At 33.8% G+C, this 14,397-nt stretch overlaps 1 protein-coding gene across 1 annotated transcript in view; it reads left to right on the plus strand.

Moving 5' to 3' along the window:
- THADA (THADA armadillo repeat containing) overlaps nucleotides 1-14,397 on the plus strand; it is a 104,199-nt gene that overhangs the window by 37,650 nt on the left and 52,152 nt on the right. Inside the window, exons 23-26 of the mRNA XM_026695833.2 lie at nucleotides 4,250-4,382; nucleotides 5,899-6,012; nucleotides 6,329-6,451; nucleotides 10,117-10,208. Coding sequence (XP_026551618.1) covers nucleotides 4,250-4,382; nucleotides 5,899-6,012; nucleotides 6,329-6,451; nucleotides 10,117-10,208 — 462 coding nt within the window. The remainder of the gene's footprint in view (nucleotides 1-4,249; nucleotides 4,383-5,898; nucleotides 6,013-6,328; nucleotides 6,452-10,116; nucleotides 10,209-14,397) is intronic.

Consider the following 14,397-nt stretch of genomic DNA (forward strand, 5'->3'; position numbering starts at 1 on the left):
TCACATCACTCACAATCACACACACACACACACACACATATATAAATAAATAAAAAAAAGTGCTGGTCTAGAAATCAGGAGACTGAATCCTAGCAGGTTGGGTGACCATGGGCCAGTCACACACACTCTCTCTCAACACACCCCACATAGTTGTTGTGGAGGGAAATAGGAATGAGGATTATGAATGTTTGTGTCTTTGAGTTACTTAGTAAGTAATAGAGGTGGGATAAATAAATACATGTTACTTATTTCTTTAATTTAAAAATAAATGTTCTCTTTGTCATCACTGAAACTTAGCCATCAGGGACAGCCAACCCTATTATAAATTTTCTCTGTCAGGAAGTAGAGCTGGAGATGATTATTTCTTGGCTCAAGATGTAATTAAAAAGGGGGCATTTGTGTCTTTGTACTCTGTAAAATTCGCTCTGATAGTTGTGTAAGGGGGAGACAGCATTAAAGGATATAAATTTAAATATATCAGTGAGGTGTTGCAGAAGGAGATTATTGTTGGTGTAGAATAAAATTATACTTTGATATTTCTTTGGTTAACCATTACATTTCAAATGTAATTTGAATTTGTAATTCAAATATAATTTCAGTATGTACCATTATATTTCAAATAATTACACAGCAAAGTTAAAATTGAAGCAAGGAATCTATTAAATTATTTTTAGCCTGCTATACTGGTGGGGTAGAAGGATGCAGATTGTGTGGAACATTTATTGTATTCATTGAAAATGATCAGAGAAAGTATTTTGAATATGTAGGCAACTGAATTTTTCTCATGCCAGTTAAAATAGTCTGAGAAACCACAATGAGTATTTGCTGAATTGGAACCACAATGGTTTATATATCAGCTAACTATGTTTTCAAGTGAGGTTTTGCAGATTATATAAATGAGTTGCTTAAATCTGATATGGGCTTGGACTCTTAAGTTGGGTAAAATCATGCCTGGATCTGTGACTAGCATGTTATTTTTAAAGCTCAATTTTCCCTTTCATATTTTTAGGGAAACTTGTTTCCCATGGAAATAATTTTTCAGCTAGTCTAGTGTTGCACAGCTGCCAAATTAAAGGGAGTAGTCTTTTTTGTTTTTAAAGTCAATAGTTCTTAATGTTTTTATTACTTTAGGACAACCAAAATTTTGCTTGCCCCAAAATGTGCAAGTTAGTGGATAACTGAAACAAGATTAAATTACTTCTGGCATTATCAAAGCAGTACCATGTTATAATGCTAGGGGTCTGTCAGATTTCATTTCAGTATATTTTTGTCTTTCTATTAATCTTAGCAGGAGTTAAAATGTTTGTTCAGAGATAAGTGCAGCAACTTATTTTCAGCTGTGTGGTAGCTTGGGTGTATTTTCTTTCATGATATAGTCTTTATAAATTCTAGTTGCCATTCCTGCAGTTTTTTTAAAAAACAATTGAAATGTAAAGTTTCAAGATAGAGGAGAACTCATTAGGAATATTAGTAGAATGTTAATTAGTTGATGTCACATAGTCTGATTTATATAAAACTCAATAAGTTTCTCGTGTATCTTTCTAGATTAAAAATCCAAGTCCATATCAGATTTAACGAGCAACTTATTGATATACAATCTGAAAAACCTCAGTTTAGCTGATGAAGAGATCATTGCGAACAGCAGTATTCAAAGCAAATTAAACAATAAACTCAAACTGTTAACTATGACATAAATAATTACTTTTCAGATGCCATCTGAAAAAAATTCAGTTTTCGTTCATGTGAAGATAAGGCAAAAAGGCACCCTACTTCTTAGTGGACATTTCTTATTGATGTATGGTTGGTCGGTTCATGAGGTGGCATTGGCTACTTGCTCCCATTAGTCTAGTTATTATGATACGTATACCTATTTATGAGTTTTACAGTTTAACAATAACTGGTTCCCCATCCTTATTTGATGAAATACCTGGAAAAAAGTAATATATTTGAGTTAAAGCCTATACTGAACTATAGAAAATATAGCTCATTTTTCACCTTTTCCCTCTTCATTTTGCTGACTTAAATTAAATAGTCTTTTATTGTTCCCACACTTATCACCAGGATTTTTTTTTCTGTGGCTGCTTCCAGAAATTTGAATTTTATTTGGGCAGAATATTGACATGTAAAGAACTTCTAGCTAAAGTTGGAGCACAATTTTAAACTCTTTTAAATAATTGTAGTTTAATTATTACCATTTTTTTCTGCCAAAATACTGCCTTGAGTACTTTCCATGGTAAGTGAGGAGTAACAAGTCCCATGCACAAATATAAATTGTATTTCTGTTGTTCTAGTATTTCAGGAGGTCTGTTGATTCATGTACTCTCCAGTTAGTTGAAAATAGATGAAAGGCAAAAAGTGTGTAATACAGATTGTTTGGGGGAATTTAGAAAAGGACTATGCTACCACTTTCTGTAGAAAATTACTTTATTGCCACAATCTATTTTTTAGGAAGACATTGTAGAAAAAAGCATAAATAACCTTGAAAAATTAATTGGAAGCCCCTAAGACAAAAGATTAGCTTTGGATAGTGAGATAGGTGGCATATAAATTTAATAAATAAATAGAAATTTATAAACTGTTTAGATTATGTTTGATACAGTATAGGGAAGAAAAACATTGTGGGTTTTTTTTAAGGTTTTGTTATTCATCAAACAATGTTTCTTATCAGTGGCAACTTTAAGATGGGTGGACTTTTTCAACTAGTATGCTTGTATGGGAATTCTGGGAGTTGAAGTCCATACATCTTAATAAAGTTGAGAAACACTTGTTGTAATGGAAGAAATTATTACTTGATTACAAGTAAGTGGATGGTTTAGTAATTCTAATCTGTTGAGAAATACTTTAAAGAGAGATCATATAATTCCTTAGTATCAAGGTCCTTTTCCTAAACCATAGCACATCTTTACTCAACAAAATTGCATGATGCAAAAACCAGATGCCATACTATTTTTGCAATATGCAAATGCAACTGAACTCCATAAATATGGACACAATGGAGACCTTAGTGTAAGGTTTGGGAGGTACAGAACAATATCCAGACTATTTATCAGGATTTCTATTTAGCATGGCAAGAAGCATAACCATCTGGCTGATTGTAGGATAAGCTATAATAATAATAATACTGCAAAAAGATTGCACACACTGACTACATACTGACAATGGCATAATGAAATAGCAGTGAATGAATGAATTTGAATATCTTTAAGAAATAACATTTGCCTGCAAGCAAGAATTAGTGGAACCTTAAGCATAGTGTAGTATGGTCTGGTCTGGTCTGGTACGGTACGGTATGGTACAGTACAGGTATAAGTAAGAATAAATATAATAACATAATCAGCAACAATAAAATAACAGAAAATGAAGAAGTTAAAATGCTCTGACTTTAGAATTCACATAGACAAGCACCTGCCACGTAACACCCCAGGCCCAACTATTATTGATAAGAAGGACAAAAAACTCTGGATAGTGGTTGTGGCAGTACCTGGTTACAGTGGAATAGAGAAGAAAACTGGAGAAAATCACAAAATACAAAGATCTGCAAATGGAAGTAAAATGAGTGAGGTGTGGTTGGCTGAGAGAAAATGATAGGTTGAAAGTTACCCAGCTAGTTTTCATGCCTAAAAGAGACCAGGAACTCAGTATTCTGGTTTCTAGGTCAGGTCTTTAGCCACCACATCAAACTGGCTTGCAAAATACTTAACAGGAAGCACACGGGAAATATATAATGACCATGAAAACCTGTATCTTCCCATACAAGCATTAGGCTACCATGGTGGGGTATAACTGGCAGCTTGTTTGGTTTGGTGTCGGGGGTGAGGGGGAGAATAGTGGTTTTGTTTTAACTCTGTTTTTACTAATAGTTATGAACTGCCTAGGATCATTATATTAGGTAGCCATATGTGTTCTGTAAGTAAATAAACCAATGACAAATTATAAAAGAGTGTCCTAGAGATGCTTAGTTATATATATTATAAGAGAATAGCAATTGTGGTGACAAAATTTATGTCACCTGATGCTCTTTAATAATGCAGATTTGTAAAAATAAGAAACATCATGTTGGGCAATGCCAAAGGAATTCTTCTCTGGTGTATTTGAAATACTTATTTTTGAAACTTAATGACTTTCATACAATTCTTCCAAATTTTTAGGTCTTCTACGTCAAAATATTAAGCATTTTGTAGAATATTTCTTTAGTTTTGAATTCTATCATTCCCTACTCTTAATAGATTTGTTTTTCTACTCTTAATAGGAGTAATAATGAAGAATTACACAAATTGCCACAGCAATGGTTATACAATGTCCTGGAAGAAATTAAATGTAGTGATCCTTCATCTAAACTGTGTGTCACTAGACGCAGTGCTGGAATTCCTTTCTATATACAGGTACCATATATATTTGATCTTGATATAACCACAGTTTCTGGACTAAATCATTTGAGACACACACAATGTATTGTTAGTTAAATACTAAGAAATTTTTGTTTGGATTATTCTAATGGTATTAGAATTTCTTCCAGTTATGTTGTTCTGTTAGTTCTTTGCAGAGACCTATAAAGCTTAACTGGATTAGCAAGCCTTTTGACTTGTTATTAGTAATATTTTAGATGAAATTACAATTATCTTTCTTCCCACAAAATGGGCATCTTTTATCAAATACTATACTTGCTTTGAAGTCCTACATATTGTTTACGAATATGATTTAGGAGAATGACTTGAATTCAAGACTATTTCTTAATACAGTTCTACTGGGGATCTTTTAAACAATAGCAAATGTATACCTTGTTAACTACATACATACCATTTAATTCCAATTAAAGATCTTTGAAACACAAATACAATTTTAAAAAATCTTCAGAAAACACAAAACTATAATTGATTCTAATAATTGTGGTTATAGACTTAGGTAACCTATATGGAGACTAAAGAATCAAATGCAAATTAAATGAAATACAAAATACTATATATGCTACAATACAAAATAAAAGAACAAAAAATTTAGAAGGAAGGCTTGGTGATGATGAGAAGATACTTTTAATATTCAGCCCTCACACTTTAATTAAACCCAACACATATGTACATACAAATATACTGCAGTGTCCAAAAGGAGGGTATTTACCCAAAGTTGCTGCTATAGGATTACAGCCCTCCTGAAGCACTTTTGGTATAGTATACGTGGGAAGAGAATAAAAAGAATTTCCTTTTAGCACTGTATCTATCTTACATTTTCAATGTTCCAAATCTGTTTTAGAAATAATTACAACACTGAAGATAGAAGGAATTCAGGATTATATTGGAGAATTGCTCTTAGGTTATTATAATTTTATTTGCCCCATGGATTTTGGAAACTTGTTCCCTGAAATAGGACAAGGATATAAAATAGTGTCAAAGTTGTTGAAATGTAAAGCATATGTGCATACATACACAAAGGCTAATTTTCAGGTTTTCTCATAATGTATTTGCCTGCTTCTTCTAAGTTTTGGTTTTTCATTTAGTATTTGAGTACTATTTTGATGCCACTTTTATGGCCGAAATGTTGAACAGTCTTTACTTGCTATATTTTCTCATTCATCTCTGTAAACAACATGAGTATTTATGAAGTTGGCAATACATTTGTTCTTACAATTTTCTACTTCCTTTGCCCTAAATATAATATATTAAAAGAACTTTTTAATTTTTTGATGAATTGCTTCAGTTTCCCAGAAAGATACATATGAGAATTTTGCATAAGCATGACACCGAAATGCAAATCACAATTCTGCATTTTCCTTTATTGAAATGTTTATATGTTCTTTTGCTACTTCTTGATACTTGAAGCTTATGTTTGGTATTTTCAAGTTATCATGTTTAAATGTAATAAAGGTATATTATATCACTTTATTTTATTTCTTTTTTATTCCAGGCCTTGCTAGCTTCAGAACCAAAGAAAGGTAAAGCAAGTCTACTAAAAATGACTATGAAAAGTTTGATAAGCTTAGCTTTACCTTCAGATATACCTTCAAGTATAATTTCTCAGGTAAAGCATCTCTCTCTCTATCTCTTTCTGTGTTAATTCAGAGGAGAAAGTCTGTAAACAGAATTTAAATTTGATATGATTCCTCCTCTGTGCTTAAAACTTCTCATCTTTTATTTTAATTCAATTGAAGGCCAACTCTTGGGGCCAAATCTAAATATCAAGGGCCTTAAATTGCAAGTCCTGTGGAATGATTGTGAGATATAGAGGGTACTGATTAGGATTTGTACCCCATTTGTATTTTTTTTTTATAAAAGTTGGCATACATAACTTTCTGATACATTTCAACTAAAGTTCTTTTGTTAACTTACTCCCCCAGGTTCATGCATTAAATATCTTAAGAGCTTTATTCAAGGATACCCGCTTAGGTGAAAATATCATTCCTTATGTGGCAGATGGGATGCAAGCAGCAATATTAGGTTTTACTTCTTCTGTCTGGGCAGTAAGTTGATTCTTTACTTATAGGATATTAAGTTTGAAAGCATTATGTTAATAGTGACCAGACCAGGGATTATGGTTTCTCTAACTTTATAATGTCTGATTTTTAAAAATATTTTTTTTTTATAAATTAGATAGAAGTATTGGGAGTATATAGCTAACATGCTCGCATAGGAAACACACCATGAAACAACATGTAAAACCACTAAAATTGGTTATTACATCCACTAACTTTTTGGTTTGATTTTTCTTTAATTTTTTTTATATTAAAGGCTAAAACTTATTTGACTGAAAAAAATGATGTCCATTATCTTATGATACAGGGTGATTTGTTGAAATTAAAAGTCCAGTTATTTTTAAAATTTTATTTGTTATATCTTCAAATGTTGCTTAGCCAGTTAAAACAATAATTTTAGCCAGTAGTAGTCTCTTGGTCTAAAATGAGAGACTATTTTTTGACTGGTTTTACTGGCATTTCAGAATCATAAGTTGCATGCAAGCCATAAATATTCACAGAAATATGTACACTATTCATACATAGCTTTGTGTCCATAGAGAAAGAAACCCAGTCTCTCCCTTGTTAGATTTGAGTGCTGTTCTCTGAAAGTGCAGGATAGAACTTCCAATTAGTTCTTGCAGGTATTCATATAGCAATAGCAATAGCACTTAGACTTATATACCACTTCACAATGCTTTACAGCCATCTCTAAGCTGTTTACAGAGTCAGCATATTGCTCCCAACAATCTGGGTCCTCATTTTACCAGCCTTGGAAGGCTGGAAGGCTGAGGCAGTCTCGAGCCAGTGAGGATCAAACTCCTGGCAGTCAGCAGAATTAGCCTGCAATACCGCATTCTAACCACTGCACCACTATGGCTCAATATGGAGACTACATAATCAGATGTTTTCATATATGGTCTAAATAAGGTCACATTGTTTATATTTTTAAACTATCTTATTCGCAAACTTTATTCTGCAATTTACATATGGGACTTTTATGCAAATAGGCTGTTGAAAGCATCAGACACCTAATGTCAACACTATATTAAAAACAGATGGAAAATAATGGATCAGTATGTTAAGATATTTAGGGAGTTATTAAAATGTAGTCATAAGTGTTGTGCTTTACCATAATCCATTAATAAGATGAAAACATATGCACCTGAAATTACAGCTAACACACACACAGACAACCCCCCCAAAATAACCAGTCAAATAAGAAATCTGACAAAAGAATCAGAGACTGTTCTAAACATATACTCAGTTATAATCATTAAGCAAAACATGCCCCTGCTTTGAACATTTGCTCAAAGAAGCCTTTCCACAGCCATAAGGATTGCCTTACTATTAGAGCAAATAAATATTTATATTGTTTTACTAGTAGAGCAAAGAAGTGAAATTTCTGAAATCAGTCCAGTACTGATTTTCAGGGGGATTGAGATTAAATATTTTATATGAACTGCAATATCCTCTTCAGCACCATTAACCATAAGGGCATTGACAGATTACAAATAACTTATACATCTTGTACAGTTGAAGGCACTTGCTGCTTTCTTAATTATATCAAGAAATTCCTGTAAAGGGATGAATACTTTTCAAATAATTTTTACCTTCAAATTTGTTTTGCATTACACTATCACCATATTGCAGTCTTTTCATTAGATACTATAGGCCACTTTGGATAGCTGTATCATATATCTGGATTTTATATAATTGTTTTTTTTTCCTGGAAAATGATTGAAAATGAAAAAAGGCTAATATAAAAAACAAACTCTGAGGGCCCAGACCTTGAGACCATGTTGTATCTTTCTTGCACCTATCCTTCATATCTGAAGACAATTCTGCTACCTGGTGATTGTAATTTGAGAACAAAATTAAACATTCTAATAGAGAAACTTGATTTGATTAGAAGTATGCCTATTTCAGAATAGAGAGAAGAAGGCAATGTATTAGAATTGGTCTTAACTATTTATTTCAAGAGGAGTCCTTGTCAATGAGATATGCATATCCCAGCTTTTAGTGCTGTACAGAAATGAAGGACCAATCTTGCTTTAATTATTGAAGGAATTGCATTTGATACCTCCTTTATGAGTGACATCATTTACCTTCAAAGTTTTATATTGAGCGAATTGACTGCCAGATGAGGCAAATAATACACATAGATAACAATATGTTGGCATTTCTCAATGAATGAGTCAGTTGCCCTTTTATCTTTAGTATGTAACTTTGTAAGATTTGACAGTAATTATCCAAGGCCAGTTATAAACTACTCATGCCAATCTGATTGAGGGGAAAAAAAGAATCACATTACCAGTATTAAGCAATTAAGTCATCTTTCACATACTTGAGATACAGAATGTGGCTTTCTTGTCACATCTAAAACAGTATCATTTACACTATTGATATTGATTGATACGACAAGTAACTGGGGTATTGACAGGTAATAACCATGTCATGAAAACCTTGCATGCATATTAAAACTTTACTGTAATCAACTATTGCTGAATCAACAGTCCCAAAAGTAAATAAATGCAACATATAGTTTGATTTTATTTTGTGCTATATATTTATCAACTTGGCCTATGGTAAACAGTGAGGAAAATTGAATATCCAGGTCTAGTATCAATTAATTGTATTTTACTATGAACTGAAAACATCTGGTATATGATTTCTTTTGTCATTGCCCCAAATGTTTGTAAAATTGTAGATTCTATTTTTATTCAATGGAATTTTATTTGAGTAAAAATGAAATGAGAAAAAATCCATATTTTTTCTTCCAATTCCTTTGATTAATCAATGCCTTGACATTTTCCCTAGTTATCACCTGAGCATTCAACTGATTTGATGTATTTTCCCATTTTATTTGGGATTAAACAAAAAATTATCCACAGGATTTAAAGGAACTTTTACAAGTTAATGTATCTGAAACCTTCATAACACTAGAGGCCAGCAGACCATTCCAGGGCATCAGAAACAGATTATCTTTTTTTGATGGTCCCAAAACTTTGATCTTTTAACTACAGAGAAAGAGAAGCTTGTGATGGATTGCATATGTATTTTGATGTAAAAAACTCAATTCCCTTTTATGAAGATTAAATCTCTGTTATTCACAATGAGTTGTGATGAGCAAAGTGAGATATATCTATCTAGATGTATTATAAAGTACTGATAAAATTAGAACACTTAAATTGTAATATAAAACATAGTACGAAATTACTGTCAAATCCTTTGGTTTCTAGATATCCATCTTCTAGGAAACTGGATGATGATGATATTCATAAAAATATGTAGGGGATGCGGTTTTCTCCCCCCTTGTTTCTTAAAATACGCTATTAGGGGTAAGAAGAAAGCGGGGAATCCTTACTGCATTGCTTGTTGATCAAGAATGTCAGGTGCAAGAAATCAGGAACCAAGCTGTTCGAAAGAGTACAGGTTTAATCTATGCTAGCTGGCTATTAAGAATCTGAACTATTAATGGTCAAGGCAAATTGGCAGTTGATACTGGAATTCAAGGAGGGCTGGCCTTTTGTGGGCACAAAGTAACATTTGACCCCTCATTTGGGTCGATCTTCAGGATAAGATGGAGTGGCATATACATTTAATAAATAAACAATCTTATTAGAAACTGAATACAAATATGTTAATATTTGCCATGTTGCTTAATATATTAGGTGAGAAATTCATCTACGCTTCTCTTTAGCACCCTCATTACAAGAATATTTGGAGTGAAGAGAGGAAAGGATGAGAACTCAAAGAAAAACAGGTATGTTTATTTTAGTAAAGAAATAACTTCTGTAAAATGTATTATAGTCGAAAACAAATTGATAAAGTTTGATTACATGTAAATTTATATGTGAAACATAATTTTACCAAAAGATATGGAGCCTTTTTTCAAAAATGATCTTAAAAATTACATACATTCGGATGCATTGATCGTATCCTTTAATTACATGGACAACAATTTTTTCCCAAAGTTTTTATTTTATTTTATTTGTCAATCACTTATAAGATAATCGGTATAAGTATAAACATCAGTAAGAATATAGGAAATAGGTACACATAAATGGGGACAATAAGACAGGGACGGGAGGCACGATGGTGCACTTATGCATGTCCCTTACAGACCTCTTAGGAATGGAGTGAGGTCAATAGTGGATAGTTTGAGGATGTAACAACAGAGTCAGGAAGTGCATTCCAGTCATTGACCACTCTGTTGCTGAAGTTGTACTTTCTGCAATCAAGTTTGAAGCGGTTAACATTGAGTTTGTATCTGTTGTGTACTCTTGTATTGTTGTGGTTGAAGCTGAAGTAGTTATTGGCTGGTAGGACATAGTAGCAGATAATTTTGTGTACTACGCTTAAGTCCAACTGTAGGTGGCGTAGTTCAAGATTATCCAAGCGTAAAATTTCAAGTCTGGTGGTATAGGGTATTCTGTTGCGAGCAGAGGAGTGTAGTACTCTTCTTGTGAAATACTTCTGGACTCACTCAATTGTATTAATGTCTGATATACAGTGCAGATTCCAGACAGATGAGCTGTATTCGAGTATTGGTCTAGCAAAGGTTTTGAATGCCCTAGTTAGCAATTCAATACTTCCAGAGAAGAAGCTTTGTAAGATTAGATTTACAACTCTTAATGCCTTTTTGGCAATGCTGTTACAGTGAGTTCTAGCGCTTAGATCATTAGATATGAGTACTCTGAGGTCCTTGACAGAGTGAGGCTCATCAACAAGGTCATATCTGCCTAGCTTGTATTTGGTGAACTGATTTTTTTTACCAATGTGTAGGACAGAGCATTTGTTGGTCGAGATTTGGAGTTGCCAAATGTTTGACCATTCAGACACATAATCAAGGTCACTTTGAAGAACAATAGCATTGTCGGTGGTGTTGAATAGTTTTACATCATCCATGAAGAGGACACAGTTATGAATAAGGAGATAGCAAAGATCATTTATATAGAGTATAAAGAGTGTGGGTCCTAAAACGCTGCCTTGGGGACACCACTGGAGTGGAGTTGACTGGAGCAGGGTTTGATATAGCACTCCCTATTTTTACTATTTGTTGCCTGTTTGACAGGAATGCAGTAATCCACTTATGAAGGGATCCAGAAATTCTGTAAGAGTTTAGTTTTAACAGTAGTTTGTCATGTACCACTGAATCAAAGGCTTTGCAGAAGTCTATGTAAATTGCGTCTATTGCTTTACCCTGGTCGAGTAGACTAGTCCATATGTTTTTGCAGCGTAGGAGTTGTAGGTTGCAGGATAATTTTTTCCTGAAACCAAATTGTTTTTGGGAGAGTAGGTTGTTTGACTCTAAGTGGAGGGTGATGAATTGGTTAATGATTGATTCCATGACTTTGCACGTGACACAACACAGTGAGATTGGTCTGTAGTTTTCAACCAGGCTGGGGTCACCTTTTTAAAGATAGGGATGACCGTAGCTAAGGATCATAGGTTCGGTAAGGAGCTGGTTTTGAATGATATATCATATATAATGCTTAGAGATTCTGCTATTCTTTCTCAAAAAGATTCGGTGAGTATAATAGATCCTTTCAAACTGAACACAAGTATAATTTCAGAAAGTCTTTGTCATGTAGGTATCCTGAGAAATATGAAATTAACTTTTAAGTGCTATAATATATGTAACTGCATAAAGTTTTCAAAATGTTGCATGAATTTAACAGAGCTAAAAGTGTTTTGTTGCTGATTTTAGTTTGTACTTGGTGTCTGATGCAGCTCGCTGCTGTATTCAGCAATAGTCGGTGTTGATGCATTCCAGTTGTTCCATTATTGTTTTTCCATTCTGTCAATATCCTGGTGAAACTTTTTGCCATGGTTGTCACTGAGATCTAGATTATTGGGAAAGAAATCCAAATGTGAATGCAGAAAATGAATCTTCTGAAATAGATTGCACTTCATGATCTTGTGTGTTGTAAAAAGTTTGTCAATCAGGTGAATATAGTTTGGTGCTCTGTAGTTGCCAAGAAAATTATCAACGACATTCTTGAATTGCTTTCCAGTCAATTTTATCTGGCTCCACTAATGGACCCTCAAACCACTTGTCATTGATGACGTATCTTAATCTTGGCATCAGTTATTCTTGGAAGCACCTGTCTCAAAAAAACAGAAATCTTCATCTTTCTGCTTCATCACTTTCACAACATTTTTCATCAGTGCAAGTTTTATGTGAAGTGGAGGCAAAAATACCTTTGTTAGATCAACAACTGGCTCATGTACCATATTTTTCTGTCCTAAATCAAATATAAGAGTGGCCATTTGTTTTTAATCTATTGTGGTACTTTTGCACAGCTGCCTCATTTGCATATGTAACAATAGTACTTGCTATATCTGAGCTGCATTCCAAACAGCAGAAATGCTGCTATTAGATCTCCACAGATATTCTAATTGTACAAACATTTCTTGCAATAGAATAGACTACATACCATCAATTACATTTTTGCAGGCATCTGCACATCTTAAAATTTCTCTCTCCATTTCCCTATTGTTAGCAAACATTCAACCAAAGAATATCAATTCATCTACTTATTCTAGTTTTTCATCAGTTATGCATTATTTGCAATCATTCCTCTGTTTTTCACATCAAACACAGCCTTGGTGTATGATATGTTAACCATCAGATCCATACTGCTCCTTATATCATATAGTCTAAAACAGACCTGGGCATTTTATGGCCTGTGGGCCGACAGGCAGTCCCACTCCAGGCTGCGGCAGAGGACAATACATTGCCAGTAGTGGGGACGGGGGAGGAGGGGATAGGAATGGGGCATTGATGCAATGTTGGCATCAGTGGTGGGATGGTGGTACAGCTTCAGGGTCGGGGATGGGGCGGTGCCAGCATCAGGGCCAGGGTGTCGGCGGCTGGACGATGGCTGCCTTTTACAACAATCCCAGTTGTCAAATGGCCCCTTGGGAAAATTAATTGCCCAGCCCTGGTCTAACATTTGCGGCAATTCATTCATATTTTTAGCCCCGATTGCAACATGTATTCACATCTCCAACAGATACATTTCTAATATCATCACAAACATTTGGCTTACATTGCATATAATGCATTAAAATGATCATCTGAATCATCTTGAAAAAAAATCCTCTGAATCATCATCTGAAATCTATGTCTTCTCGGTCATTATTGAATTTTCACTAAGCATTCTATTAATTATTGTGTTTATATCATGTGTTTCTTCAAAAGGATCTATAACTATAACCTTTATGGAGATGGGAGGTCTCGAAACATGAAACATCATTCATACATACATACATACATACATACATACACACACACACACACACACACACACACACACACACACACACACTATCATTCTCCTCGAATGATCATCAGCTTCCTTTTTGGTTCTCATCTAGATTCCACAATGATAGTATCACAGGAATGTTGTTTACAAGTTGATGCATTTTTAATCATATATTCATTCAACAAGGAGCTCTTCTCCTTTGTTGTTCTTTAGTTTGAACCAATCTTTCTCATTGTATTTTCTCATGTGCTGCTCAACTTTCTGTAGTGGGACTTCTTTAAAAACTGCTTTTTTTTGTAGAGGCAAATTTCTGACCTTTAGGAATAACTGCTACATAATCCCGCTTAAAAAGGTGCAGAACGGAACCTTATATATCTTTAGTAACATTGTCACAAGAACAAGTGGCAATTGTTCCTTACCTAGAAGGAAAGCTTTTTCAGAATGCTAACCACAATGTTGTTTCAAGATGGGGCTGTTTGGTAGCAAAGCTGTGATATTCTTCCAAGGCTGCACTCACAATTGTAAGTCAGCTGAGATTAGTTTTGATATCCTGGGAACGTCTTAAACAATAAATGCAAGAGGTGGGATGTTTCTACAACTACAAAGCTAATACATGCTTCAATAACATTTAATATTTTTTTAACATTAGAAAAATAATGTTATCAGTCTCCTGCATAAACA

The sequence above is a fragment of the Pseudonaja textilis genome, chromosome 1, assembly GCF_049901715.1.
Source record: "Pseudonaja textilis isolate UNSWEBS1 chromosome 1, rPseTex1.2, whole genome shotgun sequence".
NCBI classification, from domain to species: domain Eukaryota; kingdom Metazoa; phylum Chordata; class Lepidosauria; order Squamata; family Elapidae; genus Pseudonaja; species Pseudonaja textilis.